We start from the raw sequence: 16988 nt of genomic DNA, 5'->3' as shown, positions 1-16988 counted from the left end.
GTCCAGGCTCCTCCTGCGAGCATTCATGAAGAAGTTGCTAACAGTGGAGAGCTCCAGGCCCAGCTGCTGGGCGATGGTGATCTGCAGGTCCTTGGAGGGCCGCTGGTTCTCATGAAAGATGGCGTGTAGCGTACGTCGCTGGATGTCAGTGAAGACCAGCCGGTGCCTCTTAGGAACGTGGTTTCTTCCTGTTTTGCTTTGCTCTTGCTCTTTCCTTTTGCAGGCTGTGGGCAGATGTGGAAGGAACAGACAAGGGGATTAAAAATGGTACCCAGACTCCCACTAAGCAACAACTGTAGGACATGCAATTAAGTGAAAGCACTCCTTATGTAACAGCTTCTACAGGTCGTAGCACCCAAATAGGCCCCGGCTTACAATTCCTGCAGTATTTAACAATATGTAAACATGTGTGCGTCTGTATGTATCAGTGTACATGTCAGTGTGCATCTCTGTATATATCAGTGTGTGTGTGTGTGTGTGTGTGTGTGTGTGTGTGTCCAGGCTATGCTTATCAATGCCTGTGTGTGGGTGTCAGAATTTGTGTGTTAGTGTGTGTATCATTTTGTCTGTATGTGTATCATTGTGCTTAAATACTTGCCCTGTCGGCCTCCCCGAAAATGCGTGGATGGCACCCCTGGCAGCGAACAGGTTAACAGAAGTAAATGCCAGATAATGAATAAGATAATAACAATATATATATATAACATCTACAGCTTCAGTACTATTCTATCACTATCCGTGGCATGGGGTGGGTGAGTGAGTGACAGACACTGTCCTGTTGCCAGGGTCTTATATATATATATATATATATATATATATGAAGAGAGAGCGCACGCCCCATAGCATAATACTGTAGATTTAATAATAAAAAGGGAAGGGAAGTATTATGCTATGGGGCGTGCGCTGTCTTCTTTTTCTTTTTTAGGTAATCTTGGATGTGGTTCATCCTTATTGAGAGCAGCCGAAGACCCCCCACACCAGCATTAATTATCCACATGTTCTATGGACTGATTTAAAAAGGACTGGTTGGACTCTTTTCCTTGATGTTTTTTGCACTTTTCACATATTTTATGTATATGTTGTGAAGTTTTGTGTGATACATTTTTATTTAATAACTTATATGTTGTTTATAAGTAATTACACTTTACATTTTTACATTTAAGTTCACTATATTCTATTAACACTTTAGTCACTATTTTAGTTTATTACTATTAATACTGTGGCGCTACAATTTTAGTTTATATATATATATATATATATATATATATATATATACTGTATATATATATATATATATATATATATATATATATATATATATACCCTTTTCCTGACTGCCCACCTTCTGTCCCCATTTGGTCACATTCCTTCCTCCCGCGCCCCTCCCCCTGTCTGGGACGCTGCACACGGATAGAAAAAATATTGATCACATCTCCGCAGACTGCAAACAGCACTGTATATATACACGTTAACCCCCGAGTGCCTGTGGCCGTCCAACCCCAAGTTATACGTCCACAGTTTAATAGTGGGACCTACAGCAAGAGAGGATCGGTGGCTTTAATTCCACTGCTCTTTGTGGCACCTGTAAGGTATATAAATCACATCACAAAGGTTCGCTTCCATGTTGGATAAAACAGAGCGTTAGCCAGCGGGATGTTTCACAAGTGAGAACTAAATGATGCATTTTCTGTCCTGAGTATTTGAAATCATTCTTGAAATTAGCTTTCGATGGGAGGGGGGCAGTGGTCCATTTTCTTTGCTCCACCCTAATGATAAAGCGATGAGATTTATACATGCACCCTATAAATAAACTGATCATTTAGGGACGGGGGAGAAGGCAGAGGAGGGGTAAAGATAGGGGGTGTAACATCCATCCCAAACTTCAGGTTACAATCCTACAGAACAGTTGTAGGTGTCGGGGTTAGGAACCAACCCATGGGATGCGGAAATATGGACAACTGCAATGGTCGTAACTCATGATGGAGCCGGAGAGGAGAATGGCGCATGACAACTTTACAGTCATGGTGATTTGTAAGTGCCATAGAAGCAACTAATGGACAGGGGAGGACAACCGTTCTGCACATGCTGACACTATGTGGGTTTAATGGGATTCACAATCATTCCGCATCTCAGCCACATGATAGAGATACTGGGGACACCCCTTAACCCACTTCTTATGTCAGAGGGACACACCCCATACTGTCTGCTATGGTAACATTTTAGACACACACCCGTCACCCATCTTCAAAAGAGACATCAGGGACACATTTCTCATCCATCCTCCAAAATATACATCAAGGACACATATCTCTCAACTGCTGTGCAGCAGAGGTACCTGGCACCCACGCCACATACTGATTCTGCTCACGGCATTGCTTTCACCCCCTCCTCACATACAGAGACCTTTGGCACACATACACCTTTCCACTCCTCTCATACAAAAGCATCTGGGACACATACCTCTCTGTCCCATGTACAGTCCCACGTACAGACCAAAGTCATCTTGTGGACAATAAGCCCCCCAGGTTTTTATTTTCCAGGTTCCAATCCTCAAACCCTTTATGGTGCACCTTCTGACAACTGGAACATCAATACACAGCAAAACTATTTGAATGTGTATATAACCCCTGTGTATTAGCACACTCAGCTAGATTACCCACTTCTCATTCAGATTACGCACCTCTCATTGAACTGGGTTGTCTTCTGAAAGAAAAGGCATGCAAAGCATGGGCTTTGTTTCAGATTTAGGATAGCATAATGTCTATCCCAAGCAGCTTTGACATCCCTTGCTGTACCACCTGCCTGTACCACCTATGCTGGGCGGCTGTACCATGAACCCACCTTCCTTTCAGTGAAGAATGGCTTCCTTACATATCCCCTAAGCCTCCCACCCTTCAGCGTCTTTCCTGAGTTTTTTTTTAATGTTGTAGTGACCATACACCATTTTAGTAACCCTTCTTTACACAATCTCCAACTTATGTATATTCTTCTGGAGATATGGGTCTCCAGAACTCACCGTACATTCGTTGAGGTCTCACACCAATGACCAGGGGTGGCCAACTCCAGTCATCAAGGGCCACCAACAGGCCAGGTTTTGAGGATATCCCTGCTTCAGCTCAGGTGGCTCAATCAGTGGCTCAGTCAACGACCGATGCTAATACCTCTCCCAGTAACCCTGCATTCTGCTGGCTTGCAGCATTGCCATGTTACATTACTTCCCTACTTTTTAAGCGAGCTGAAATAATGCCTCCCGTGTCCCCATGACAATCTGTATCTATTTCTGGTCTCCCTGTTTTGTAACATATCAATCAGGGCCGGCTTGTAATTTGGTGGGGCTTGGTAACCGGGGGAGAACGCAGGCCCTCTTACCTTCTCCGGCATCTTCTTCATCTCTGCGATGTCACGTTGGCATGGAGTAAGAAATCCAATTTAGCAATAATTATATTGTAATGAATGAATCTGTTATCAAAGGCAGAATGTTAAAGTATACAGTATGATAGTCTGGACTTTCCTTCATATCTACATATTCGTCTATATATATATTTATTTATATATATATATATATATATATATATATATATATATATATATATATATATATATATATATATATATATATATATATTGTCTGATTGTATGTTCAGTTTATTGAACATTGGAGAATACATTTCCATATGTATTGGAGAATTACATTGAAGATACAATACAGTTGTTCCAATATTTCTGTAGATTTTGTTAGATGTGAAGTATTGTAAGTAAAAGGTCAGATCTATTCTGACAGACAGAATTGACCCAAAAGGTAAATTCCTGGTCTATAGTTGTTGGACAGCTGTAAGTCCTAACTGGGAAAAATGCTGCATAAGACTTTCCATTCAGCAAGTTTGAAACTACTTATATGTTCAGAGGTAGTTCATATGACATCAGTAATGTAGGTGAATACCATGTTGGGATATAACATTTTAAAGGTTAACATGGCTGACTGGGTGGGTCTTTATTATTATTATTATTATTATTATTTATTATTATTATTATGGATAAATACAGCAGTCAGCTTAGTAAGCTTTAGAAGAAAAGACAGAGACAAGGAAGGAACGAGGAAGGCAGGTGGCCAGGCCGAAGAGTGATAATACCATGAAGAGGAGAAATGACATGTTAATACCTGGAGAGAATATTAACAGAAAGAAGGTTACTATGTGCAACTATTCTTAAAAATATCAATCTATTTGAAACACCATCGTCAGTCTTACTATTTTTGTATGTAAGTAATTACTTTCAAAATACACGTTTTGTTTTTGTGTGCAAACGACAAGAATGCTGAATTCTGTTATGCTGACGTAAATCTATAGAAAAAGCGAATTTAAGGACATTTAACACATGGAGACACATCGTGACAATCAGAAGATGCAGGCGAGGAGAAGCCGGGGAGAAGGTAAGAGACGGTTACAGAGGCCCGGCACTCTCTCCCCCCGGCAATCAGTTTCGATGTTGTGGGGAAGAGCGCGGGGCCTCTGTAACCGCCATCACTCCGGGCCCTGATATCAATGAATGTGCTTCTGTAGGCTGTTCCCCTTCTCGCGTGGCATAGATATGATGGTGAGCTATATGGGTTGCACACCTGTCTGAGACACGTGAGTGTACTCACAAGCGGCATTTTTATTTGCTGCACACGATGGACGGTTTTTGTCACTTTTTCACTCGCCATAACTTTTTGGTGTCTGGTTATACCCACTCCAAGGAAGAATTGAAGACTCCAGTGGTCTTGGCAAAAAATGTTTTAGTAGTACAAAAGTACAAGGTTCGATGTTTCAGTGCTAGTGCGGACTAGGGTTGCCAGGTGGCAATGGTGGACGCAATGGTGAAAGGCATGAGGCTCTCAAGACACACACACCCCTCTCCACTCTTAGGCTTGGATTATGGTGCCGGCGTTTCTGCGTGCACGAGCTTGCGTGCGCACACCCGGCAAGCACTCTGCTGTATTTTCTTATGGGAGCTACCCCCGTGTCTGCGCGCCTACAGGTGGTGAGGCGCGTTGACGCGGCCGCGTTTTGAAAATACAACACATTTTGTATTTTCAGGCGGCTGCTGCATGACAACAGCGCACATGAGCTGGTTCAGCCAATGAGGGCGAACCAACTTCGTGACGAGTCCGCCACCCCCCCGCCATGCCCCCGCAACGCCCCCGCCACCCCCCCGCCACGCCCCCGCAACGCATCTACGATCTCCTGCAGCCAAGTTCACAAATCGCTTGGGCTGCAGGAGTGCGGGCGGTGGCGTGCTCGTTCTCACGCGGCCGCGCAGGGACCATAATCAGTGCCTTACCGCTCAATGCTGTTTCCTCCTCTTCTTGGCCCCACCCCCAGGCTCCTGACTCCTCCTCCTGATTAGTTGCATTACCCAGCAGCTGCCAATCAGGATGGAGGAAGCTGCGCAGCCCCCTAGCAGCGGCCCTGCTCTCTCCCTGCTCTGTGAAATCCCGCGGCCCCCCAAGCCGATCAGGTCACTATATCCGGAGAGGTAATACCGGACACATACTTGTCCACAGAGCTAATACCGGACACATACATGTCCAGAGAGGTAATACCGGACACATACATGTCCAGAGAGGTAATACCGGTATACATACACGCCCGGAGAGCTAATACCGGTATACACATACATGTCCAGAGAGGTAATACCGGACACATACATGTTCAGAGAGGTAATACCGGTATACACATACATGTTCAGAGAGGTAATACCGGTATACACACACAAGTCCAGTATTACCTCTCATTTTTTACTGGATGTCCAAATACAGGACAGTCCAGTTCAATACTGGACATCTGGGAACCAGCAGTGTGGACATTTGTCAAGACACCAAAATGTTGATCCTTATTCTTTTACTCTACTCAAACATTTTGTATCCCACTGGAGGGCCGTCTTCTTTTCTTCCCAGGATTTTCTATACCCCAACTCGCTGGGGCTTTCTGAGCACCCGGGGCAGCTCTTCACTGTAAATGTGAGTGCACCTCCCCTCTCCTTTATCTGGTTATACTCACCACCAGTGGTCACGTTGCAAAGCCAGAATAACTATCCAGTCACACCGATTAGACCCAAAAGGCCAAACAGATGTCTATGAGCAGGTATACTGGCTCTGCACTTCTTAACCCAGACTGTGCTGAAAAACCTGTGTGATACGGCAGGCATAAGCTTATAGGGGGTCCATGCTAAAAAGGACAAGAAGTAAAAGGTGACACTGTGTGCTCAATTGGATGTCATTACCCAGAATCCCTGGCTGCAGTGGAACCATTGTATGCTAAGAGATAATGGGGAAAGGCAGGGTTGTGGTGCTGTCTGAATGTGCTTATAAGCAGTATATTTATTGGGTGAGCTATAGCATGCTAAGCAGTGAGGAGGGCAAGCACACGTACTGCAAACAAACACATAGGGCCTGCTTTAAAATGCAATGGTGCTGCTTTGGCGCTACTGCACACAAAGTCCCATTGGCTTTGCAAAGGCCGTCTGTGCGGCAGCGCTGGATTGGCGTTATCACACTTTATAGTAGGCCCAACGCCAGTCCTCAAGAGCTACCAACTGGTCAGGTTTTCAGGATGTCCCTGCTTCAGCACAGGTGGCTCAATCAGTCCCAGCTTCAGCATAGGTGGCTCAATCAGTCCAAGCGTCAGTACAGGTGGTTCAATCAGTCCCAGCTTCAGCACAGGTGGCTCAATCCGTGGCTCAGTCTTTGAGTGAGCCACTGATTGAGCCACCTCTGCTGAAGCAGGATTTCCTGAAAACCTGACATGTTGGTAGCTCTTGAGGACTGAAGTTGAGCCCCCACGCTTTATACAATAAGGCCCATACAACAAGAGAACACTTTTTGTTTATACATGAACGGGCAGCACTGGATAGAAACAATAGCAGACAGAAGCACACCCAGACTACGAAGGTGTGTTATTTTATATCGCATTTATACTGCATTCTGCATGCTATCCCCACACCAGGCAGCGAGCATTTTCCATGTAATCTCAAGCTGCTTTCATCTTTTCCACTGCTTGTCTTTTTTTTTTTGGTAATGAGAGAAATGCGGCAGCGAAAATATAAAGATTGGGGGGGGGGAAGGGGGAAACGGGGCTAATTTCGGCCAAAAAAATCAAATAAAAAATCAATAAAATCCCTCACGGAAAGAACCCGGAGGAATCGAACGCAGGGGATTGTGGGTAGTTTATGAGTGGCGCGTGTGTGCGTGCGCGTCGACTGACTGGGTCAGCTGCAGAAATCAATGGTTTGCCTTAACCCCTCCACTGCCCAGAGGTAGCTACAGGCATCAAGCTGCAGTCCCTCCTAAGACCAAAATTAACCAGTCAGGGCCATATTCTATGTAGTCTGAAGCCTCAGCTTTGGCAACAAAAAAAACCCCACTCTTCCCCTGAAACAATACTATTCATTTTGGCTAATTTTTTTTTTTAATATAAATTCTGGAAAAATGAGGAAAATACACAAATGACGATTAAAAAAAAAAAAAAAAACGGGAAACAAATCAATGAAAAAGTAATCAATGCAACGCCCGGAAAAAGGAGTGTCAAAAATCTAAGGAAAACCCGGAGTAAAAATCCCATACCATGACATTTGGAAGTTAATTAGGATTTTTGTAAGGTTGGTTTAGTCCAATGGTTTAAGCTCCCTAGACACCTACTTCTCAGTGATCTGCTAATGGTAAGTTACATTTAATTTTGCAAATCCACCATGAAAACTAAAGAAAGACGCAGGAGGATGTAACCATGTGGGTGCCTCTTGATGTGGTTACCATGACGTATGCTATATGCTCAGTTTCTAGTGTGAGATCGAGTTCTGTGCAGTGCTGAACGCCATGTGGCTGGCCGAGGACAGGAAGAGGACTTCTCCCCTTCACTTCTGTCGTCAGTGAAAGCAAAGGGTTAAGCTTGATGGGGGGAGTGTCAAAAGTAAGTATGTGAGGACTGGCAAGAACTAGGGGTGACCTTGGTGATCATACTGTACGATGGCCAAATGTGGGACCAAAACCTGCATTGTAAGGGACAATTAGACATATTTAAAGATGTGTAGGATTTCCAATGATAAAAAAATGTAAGTGACTCTTTAAATTGGGTAAACCGGATCATATGGAATTGAATCACCACCTAGCTGCTTTTCAGCTCATTTCATGTATTTTTTCCCCATTTTTAAGATACAATTGTGCCTACTTTATCTAGGCAACCCAGCTGAAACAAATCGTATCATGCTGATGATTTGTTGAGCCGATATACCATCTGAGTAAATTAAATAAGGGGTGAAGAGAGAGTTTAGCGAAGCCAGATGCTTTTATTCAAGATTTGCCATTTGGCCAAAAATCCATAACCATTTTTTTCAGGACTTTTCTCCGGTTATCTCTTCACCCTATATAACTTCACCCTATATAACTTCACCCTATATAACTTCACCCTATATAACTTCACCCTATATAAAACTTCTCTGTCAACTCCTTCCTGCTGCTGGGATATCTTTCTTAATTCTGGACCCAGCCATATACACACATGCCCCCTCTTCCCCTGCTAATGGTGTTAACCTATCTGATTTTAATACTGACTAACCTTAAAACTCGCCCCACAAATCAAGCATCCCAATAGCCGGCACTCGTGGCTATGGTCCCACATCCACAGTCACTTCTACCAACCATTGTGGCCAAACCTTGCCATCTGCAGCACTTATTCCCTCACCTGCTGTCTCTGCAAGTCTCCCATCATACCACTTAGATTGTAAGCTCTTCGGGGCAGGGATTTCCTTTCCTATTGTCTGACTTTGCTGCGCTTATTGTATACTGTATACATAAAGCTTGGCCCCCTGCAGACGCACTTACCAGAATTCCCTCCTACTGTCTCTATACGTTCTCCCTACCTACCAATTAGACTGTAAGCTCCTCGGGGCAGGGACTCCTCTTCCTTAATGTTACTCTTATGTCTGAAGCACTTATTCCCATGACCTGTTATTTATATTATTTGTTATTTATATGATATGTATTACTACTGTGAAGCGCTATGTACATTTATGGCGCTATATAAATAAAGACATACAATACAATACTGTATTCTTTGTGAAGCGCTGAGTACACTTTTGGCACTATATAAATAGATATGCATACATACATATAAAATAAAGAGGAGGGGCTTCAGCATTTTTTCCGCTACTTCTCCGAATAATCTAATCTAGATTAGGCAATTAGGGCCTTATTCTATACACACCGAAGCATCTGTTTGACCAGTTTGCTGCCAAAATTCCCCATTAATTTTAATAGGATTTTTGGTCAAACAGCCGCTTCTGTGGATATAGAATTACCACTATCAAAGCAAAAGTGGGGCAATTCTGGGGTAAAATATGTGCACCATATTTATCATTGAAACTAATAGGATTTTTTCTTTGATACACTACCGACACACTTTATTGAAGTGTGGTCGGTACCGCAAGCCGGGAAATCTCCCGGCTTGCTAGTGGCCGCCCCTCGGCGTGCCGCGCGTCATAGACGCGCGGTCACGCGTCATCGGGAGCGTGCGCCCCCTGCACGCATGTCCAGGGGCTCCCCGAGGGAGCCCTGGTGTCCCGCGATCGCGGGACAGCGGCAGGTGGTTCCGGGGAACCCGGCGGACCCGGCAGCAGTAGGGAGAGCGCCCCGATCGGAGGGCGCTCTTCCGCTGCTTCGGCGTGCGCCCGTCACACTCGGGCGCGCGCCAGGCTACTGCTGCGGCACAGAACGGGCAAATGCTCGAATAAACTGTGCCGCAGCAGTACATCTGCAGCAGTTTATTTTGTTCTAGAATTGAACCCCTTTTTCCTTGATACATAGCCCCCGTAATCCAAGTCTGAGTCAATGCACAGTAACATCGCACGCCAGGGAGGGGCCGGAGGAACTGAAACTCCTTCCAAGAGTCATCTTACTACGAGTACAAACTAAAACATGGTTTCAGAAGCCTTATACCAGGAGTGGTCAACTACAGTCCTCAAGGGCCACCAACAGATCAGGTTTTAAGGGTATCCCTGCTTCAGCACAGGTGGCTCAATCAGTGGCTCAGTCGATTACCGAGCCACTGATTGAGCCACCTGTGCTGAAGCAGGGATATCCTTAAACCCTGAGCCATTGGTGGCCCTTGAGGGCTGGAGTTGGCTACCCCTGGTCTAACCCTTACTATCATCACACATTGATCCCTTTACTTTGCTTCTATCTAAGGCTGAACCTTACATTGCTTTCAAAGTTGAAACTTTAAACACACAGTAGCCAATACTTGTAGATTGTAAGTTCCATGGGGCAGGAATCTCCCTACCATGCGGGATCTATATTCCAAAACATTGCCAACTGAAGCACTGCGGGTGTGGTTTTAGCCCTCTGGTAATTTGTGTACATTACTGAGCAATATGGAGAGGTTATAGGAACAGCACAGTGCAACATTATAATGAGATGTATGAAAAACTGCAACCTTCATATGTGATGTCAATCTCTTGTGTTACATGTAACAGTACTGAGAGCAAAGAATGTGAGACACTGGACCAATACCACAAACCCAAATATTTGGTTACGCCATACACCAGTATTTTTCAACAGGAGTTCCTAGGAACCTTTAGGTTCCCCAGGCATCCCTAAAGGGTTCCCTGAAATTTTCAGGTCATTTGAAAATGGTACCAAATACAGAAGAATTTACAATGCATCTGATCTCAGACGCGCTATTAGAAAGGGTTGGGGTTCCTTACAATGCATCTGATTTCAGACGCGCTATTAGAGAGGGTTGGGGTTCCTTACAATGCATCTGATCTCAGACGCGCTATTAGAGAGGGTTGGGGTTCCTTACAATGCATCTGATTTCAGACGCGCTATTAGAGAGGGTTGGGGTTCCTTACAATGCATCTGATTTCAGACGCGCTATTAGAGAGGGTTGGGGTTCCTTACAATGCATCTGATCTCAGACGCGCTATTAGAGAGGGTTGGGGTTCCTTACAATGCATCTGATTTCAGATGCGCTATTAGAAAGGGTTGGGGTTCCTTACAATGCATCTGATCTCAGACACGCTATTAGAGAGGGTTGGTGTTCCTTACAATGCATCTGACTCAGACACACTATTAGAGAGGGTTGGGGTTCCTTATAATGCATCTGATCTCAGACACGCTATTAGAGAGGGTTGGGGTTCCTTACAATGCATCTGATCTCAGATATGCTATTAGAGAGGGTTGGGGTTCCGCCGACTTTCACTCTATAATGATATGGTTCCTTAGGCAAAAAAAAAAGGTTAAAAAACACTGCCATACATAGACTACAGTTCAACCACCAGCAGGTTTTATTGAGCTGCTTTAAACAAAAAGCACTCACCCAAGTAACACGAACAATTAAAACATGTAGTACCACGCACAGTGAAGTATTGACCGTGAATATGTTTAATGGGTTAACATAAAATTGACCTATGAAAAATCAGATGTCTCCATTTCCCAAATCATTTTTAATAGTTTATTCTGGAATGTTTTTAGAAAATGTTGTAATCTGAAGGTGGCTTTTTACTCATCTCTTTCTTATATTGTCACCCCGCTGCTGACTGGTTCTCTGGCAGTGAAGGGGGTGTAAGTATATATCAGTGATTTCTTATTGGGGTGCAGCAAAGATGGCTGACTTGTGCTGCCCTAGAGCCGCCTCTTTAAGACAAAGGACACTTATTTCATACACTGTAAAACAATGTACACATTTTGTACACCTGTCTGTCTTTGGTTCAGGTTAGAAAATGGATCCAATGTCCTAATCTTCACCGGTGAACCCCTTCCCTGCCAGGCCGGGTAACATCCCACAGTGGCACTGTATCTGATTTATGGTTCAGAACTGGCGCCCCCGGTTGTAGCTCATTTTATAATGTATCTAATATTTATTTTCTAAAAACAGGATGGGGGAAACTTTAGAAAATGGCAGCGCTGGTAGGTAAATAAAGTCGTGGTATTGTACGCTAGATTGTAAGCTCCCCGGAGCAGGGCCCTCATTACATCTCTGTATCTGTTTGTGCATGTTCATCCTCACTTGTATGTAACGGTTTATGTCCCTTACATAACTCTGTACCCCCTATGTACCACGCTGCGGCTTGTGTTGGCACTTCACAAATAAACAATAATAATTATACTGTCTACCCCAGGGGTGGGCAACTCTAATCCTCATGGGCCACCAACAGCACAGGTTTTCAGTATATCCCTGCTTCAGCACAGGTGGATCAATCAGTGGCTCAGTCAAAGACTGAGCCACTGATTGAGCCATCTGTGCTGAAGCTAGGACTGATTGAGCTGCCTGTGCTTAAGCAGGGATATCCTAAAAACCTGACCTGTTGCTGGCCTTTGAGGACTAGAGATGCCCACCCCTTCAATAAACTCTGCTTTTGAACATAAGAGACCAGTGTCAAATATATGTAACAAGATTAGTAAATGTCACGTCTCCCACGGAATAGATGCAAGCGGACATTTGCGTGCTCGTCTTAGCAGATAATTGCTGTATCTTCGGGTTAGAGTGTGGGTAAACCAGTTATATTTTGGCTATCACGGGTTTCCTGCCTCCGTGGTATGGTGCCACGGAACACGATCGCACCTTATCTATAAATGGTCATACTCCTGTGCTGCGTTTATTGCAAGAACCAAAAAGGGAAGACCACGGCCCAGTTCAATAAATTCACTGGGGCGGTCATTTTTTACGTGATCCCATGCAAATATTTGATATTGTGAGGGTGGAATTAGGGGTGCTGCAGCCGCCACCCCAGGTATCTACATTTTGACATGATGGTAATGTATGTATGTTACTGGTTTTGAATGTACAGCACCCCCACACCCCCAGAAATAATTCTGTCTGACATTTCTTTTCCCCGAATAAATACCATATCTTCATCTTACTGTGCATGCAATGTCTTGCATATAATGTATAATCCTGCTCACTTAATGGAACGATGTATTTGTCATCATAACTCTGTGCCCAGGACATACTTGGAAACGAGAGGTAACGCTCAAAGTATTACTTCCTGTTAAAACATATTATAAATAAAATAAATAATCTGGAAAACTTTTAAAGAAATGGTTTAAGAGTGGCGCAGATCCAATTGTGTCACATGAATGTATGTAGTAGGCTGCATCCATGTAACACATTAGTGCCAGAGAGCCCTGCAAGTGGAGTATATTTAGCCCCAAACCTAGCCCAAACTGAACCTGCATCCCTCCTGCAGCCATGATAAGCTGACCCCTTTGTACTGAATCACGTAGTAGATGAGTAGCAATCTATTTGGTTTGGGAAATACGCAGAAGAGATGATAGCTGCAAGATAACACGGCTACAAAACTTACACACAGCCATGGATTGGTGTTGGAGTGTTAAATGAAGTGCATGTAAAAATAAATGGCGCTGTGTTGGCAAAGGCAAAATAAATGTGTGGTTATCAAATAACCAATATAAAACCATGACTTTAGGAATGGTGGGCGGATGGATAGATACAAAGAGCAACAGAAAATGATAGAGATGTAGATAAGTGATCGAGTATACATAGTGTATAGAGAGATAGGATATAGACATACAGTATGTGTTCAGTTTTCTAACAATACTCCGACTGTCAGAAAGATATAGATGTGTGTGTGTATATATATATATATATATGTATATATATATATATATATATAATCAAAAAATAAATAGATGATACCGTTCTGTGGTATCATCTATTTATTTTTTGATTATTGAAGCTCGGCTAACACGGTACTGATACCTCTAAATGTATATATATATATATATATATATATATATATATATATATATATATATATATATATATATATATATATTTATATATATATATTTATATATATACACACATATAAATATATAAATATAATATATATATATATATATATATATATATATAATATACACACACACACACATCTATATCTTTCTGACAGTCTGAGTATTGTTAGAAAACTGAACACATACTGTATGTCTATATCCTATCTCTCTATACACTATGTATTCTCGATCACTTATCTACATCTCTATCATTTTCTTATCTACATCTCTATCATTTTTCAGAGAGAGAGAGAGAGAGAGAGAGAGAGAGAGAAATAGATAGATACAGTAGATAGATAAACTATGATGATGTTATAGACTTAATTTTATTAAATATTACAGAACATTTGTTGTTTAACTATAATCTGGTGTGTGTGTGTGTGTGTGTGTGTGTGTGTGTGTGTGTGTGTGTGTGTGTGTGTGTGTGTGTGTGTGTGTGTGTGTGTGTTAAGAAGAAACCCACCAAAAACAATACAGGGAAGATAAGAGGGAAAGGGACAATCTTCTGGATATTCATAATGTTTCTGTTCATAGATATATGAATGTAACGAGGCTCTGATAGAGCCATTTCCCCAAAACAGGGAGCCTGTACAATTTGCACAAAAGGAGAACGTGGTCACTCCTGCAGGGGCCATTAGGTGACATTTTGTCACCATCTGCTGTTCTGTCTCCATAGGGTGATTTCACCCATAAGGGCTCCTCTGGGTCTGTGTCTCTCCTTGCTGCAGAGGGAACATCTGGAGTTGGGTTACCATATTATGATTGTGTCCCTAAAGGCTATTATGAGAGGAAGCACAATCAGATAGTTGTACTGTTGAATCTACTCTCATTTTAATCATCATTGACGTCCTCCTGCGCATCATAATTCCAAACAAAGGTGACCAGTCTTATGTGTGCCTTATTACCCTACACGCATATTGTACAGGCATCCAGTGCATGTTTAAACCTCAGCAAACAACACAAATCTGGACACACCTCTCTATAACTTAGAACTGACAGCGTAAGAGCCCAGAAGGGCACCAAAGTAATTTCACACGAGTGACCTCTGGGGAGCTGACCTAAAATGTTTATGGAATCACAGGTGACTTCTCTCTCATTGTACGTGTGTGGATGGGAAATTTCCCTGTATTGTTCAAGGTCCAGTTCAACAGCATGCTTGATAGAAAGTATCTTACCTTCTAACCTTAAAGCTGCCATTCTCTGGAACTCTGGTTCTTGAAGCCACCTCCACATCCTCTTGAAAGTCTCTCTTCCAGACTTCAGCTTGCTCCAGGGTTTTGGGTTCCTCAGGAGATCTGACAGAGTCCCCTGGGACCTACACAAGACTCTCTCTGCAAATATAGCCTGGGGGATACTGTATCTCTTCAGCTCTGCTATTATTCTTTGGGCAACATCTTTGGTATTAATTTCTTCTAGCTGACTGGTAAGGACAGTGCTTTGTGTTGGCATGGGAGGGTTTTGTCTGCAGTTTATTTCAGACCTGTGATGAACATAAGGGTGTTGATGCATGGAGTTGGGAGACCCCACTCCAGAATGCGGAGGTGGGGACAACTCTCTGGAAAAGTGCTGATCAATTCTGCTAAACATGGTGGGGTGGGCATCAAAACCATTCCCAGAGACCATCTTTTCATTAGCCAAGTGTCCAGAGGCATGACCATAACTGTGCATGGTTGTCATGTTTGGGCTAGGTAATGAGGACAGGCTCTGCCCCATACTTATATCTTTGGGATAGTGGCTATAAAAGTTGGTAGGTGGCCCCAAGCCTCTGTCCTCCCTCATGAGAGTAAAACTTCCAATCACATTCCCAACTGGGACACACTGATGGTGCTGATGGTGATGGAACTTTTCATGGAGGGGCTGGAGAGGGGTCAATGTTGTGTAATTATTGGCTGATGCTGTTGGGGAGTCACCTCCAAACCCAAGCCCAGGGTGCAGAGAGGTAGCCAGATGGTGTTCTGAGCGATGGTAGTCACTTCCATCCAACACAGAGGTCATGCTGGACACCAGCGAAGATCTAGGGACAGGTGGATATAAAGTCCTACCTTGGCTGTGCATTAGCTCCTGGTTTGAGCCGGACATTTCTTCAGTGTTCTCCAAACCCAACTGGACATTCATGACTCCAGGCTACTGCATCCTCCTCTTTATCTAGTCTTGGGGTCATTAATCATTACTCTAAATTGGCTGGAGAGAACCACAGTTTAAGGTCTGAGTAAATCACTCTGCTTTTTAATAAGAAGATGTAGCACTGATTCTCACAGGCTTTTGTCTCTGGTTATTGTCTGATTAGCGGCCACAACCAGCACAATTCATTGTTATTTCCTGGAAAGAGCCCCTATGCTCAGTGCCAGTTCTCCAAGCTACGTTGATTGTCTCTAGTTCTTCAGATAATTCACCAATTAACCTTGTAACGTTAACACTACAATCCAGAAACGGGGGCAATGCAGATATTTAGAACAAGACCCTTACCTATTGCTGGTCTGTGTCTTTGTCTATAAGCAGGTACATTCCACACAGCCTGGTTAGGTCTACTGTATCTTCCAGAACACCGAACCTGCTTCTTCATTAAGTCTTCCCTTGGTCAACTCAATCTTGCAAGATCTTCAAATGAGATGTCACAACTCAACTGGCCAGCCCCTATTCCCAAGGCTAGTAGGTTCCTGTCTCTTCATTTTCCTGGCAAGAACAAGAGGGGGGTTTTCTGTGCACAGAGCCTGGTTTTCTGGTTGTGCAGAAGAAGATGAGCCGCTTTGGTGCTGTTTGCAGAGGAGCTCCTGGCTGAATCCAGCCTCAGTCCTATTGTGAAGCCTTCTCTGATCTCTCCCTCTCCAGAGATTACTGCCCTGCTTGCTTCTGCTCTCAGCCCAGAGCTAAGTCTCATCGATTTTAGTACCAAACACTCCAGTTTCCTGCTCCCACACGTCACCAGCCTAAAATCTGACAGATGTGCAATCAAACACCGACCTCGTGTAACTCTTGCAGTGCTGGCTCCTGCTGCAGCTCTCGGGCACAGTCCTAGCCCAGACCCTTCTGTGCTTTATGTGAAAGGTGGAATTATGACTCCTGTGGCAATGAAGTCTCTGAAAGATGTATATTATTCAATTCCACACCGAAATACATACTGATTTCTATATACAGTATTGTGCAATCTGTGTGTGCAAAG

General features: G+C 43.5%; 1 protein-coding gene across 1 annotated transcript in view; it reads right to left on the bottom strand.

Moving 5' to 3' along the window:
* LOC142498930 (hepatocyte nuclear factor 6-like) overlaps positions 1 to 16740 on the bottom strand; it is a 17934-nt gene extending 1194 nt beyond the window's left edge. Inside the window, exons 1-2 of the mRNA XM_075607589.1 lie at positions 15004 to 16740; positions 1 to 224 (exon numbers count right to left, since the gene is read on the bottom strand). The exon at positions 1 to 224 is cut by the window's left edge and continues 1194 nt beyond it. Coding sequence (XP_075463704.1) covers positions 1 to 224; positions 15004 to 15943 — 1164 coding nt within the window. The 5' untranslated portion in view covers positions 15944 to 16740. The remainder of the gene's footprint in view (positions 225 to 15003) is intronic.
* Positions 16741 to 16988: the final 248 nt, after the last annotated feature.

Source organism: Ascaphus truei, chromosome 7 (genome assembly GCF_040206685.1).
Source record: "Ascaphus truei isolate aAscTru1 chromosome 7, aAscTru1.hap1, whole genome shotgun sequence".
Classification (NCBI taxonomy): Eukaryota; Metazoa; Chordata; class Amphibia; order Anura; family Ascaphidae; genus Ascaphus; species Ascaphus truei.
The sequence above is the reverse complement of the archived record's forward strand: the minus strand, read 5'-3'. Positions and strand labels throughout refer to the sequence as shown.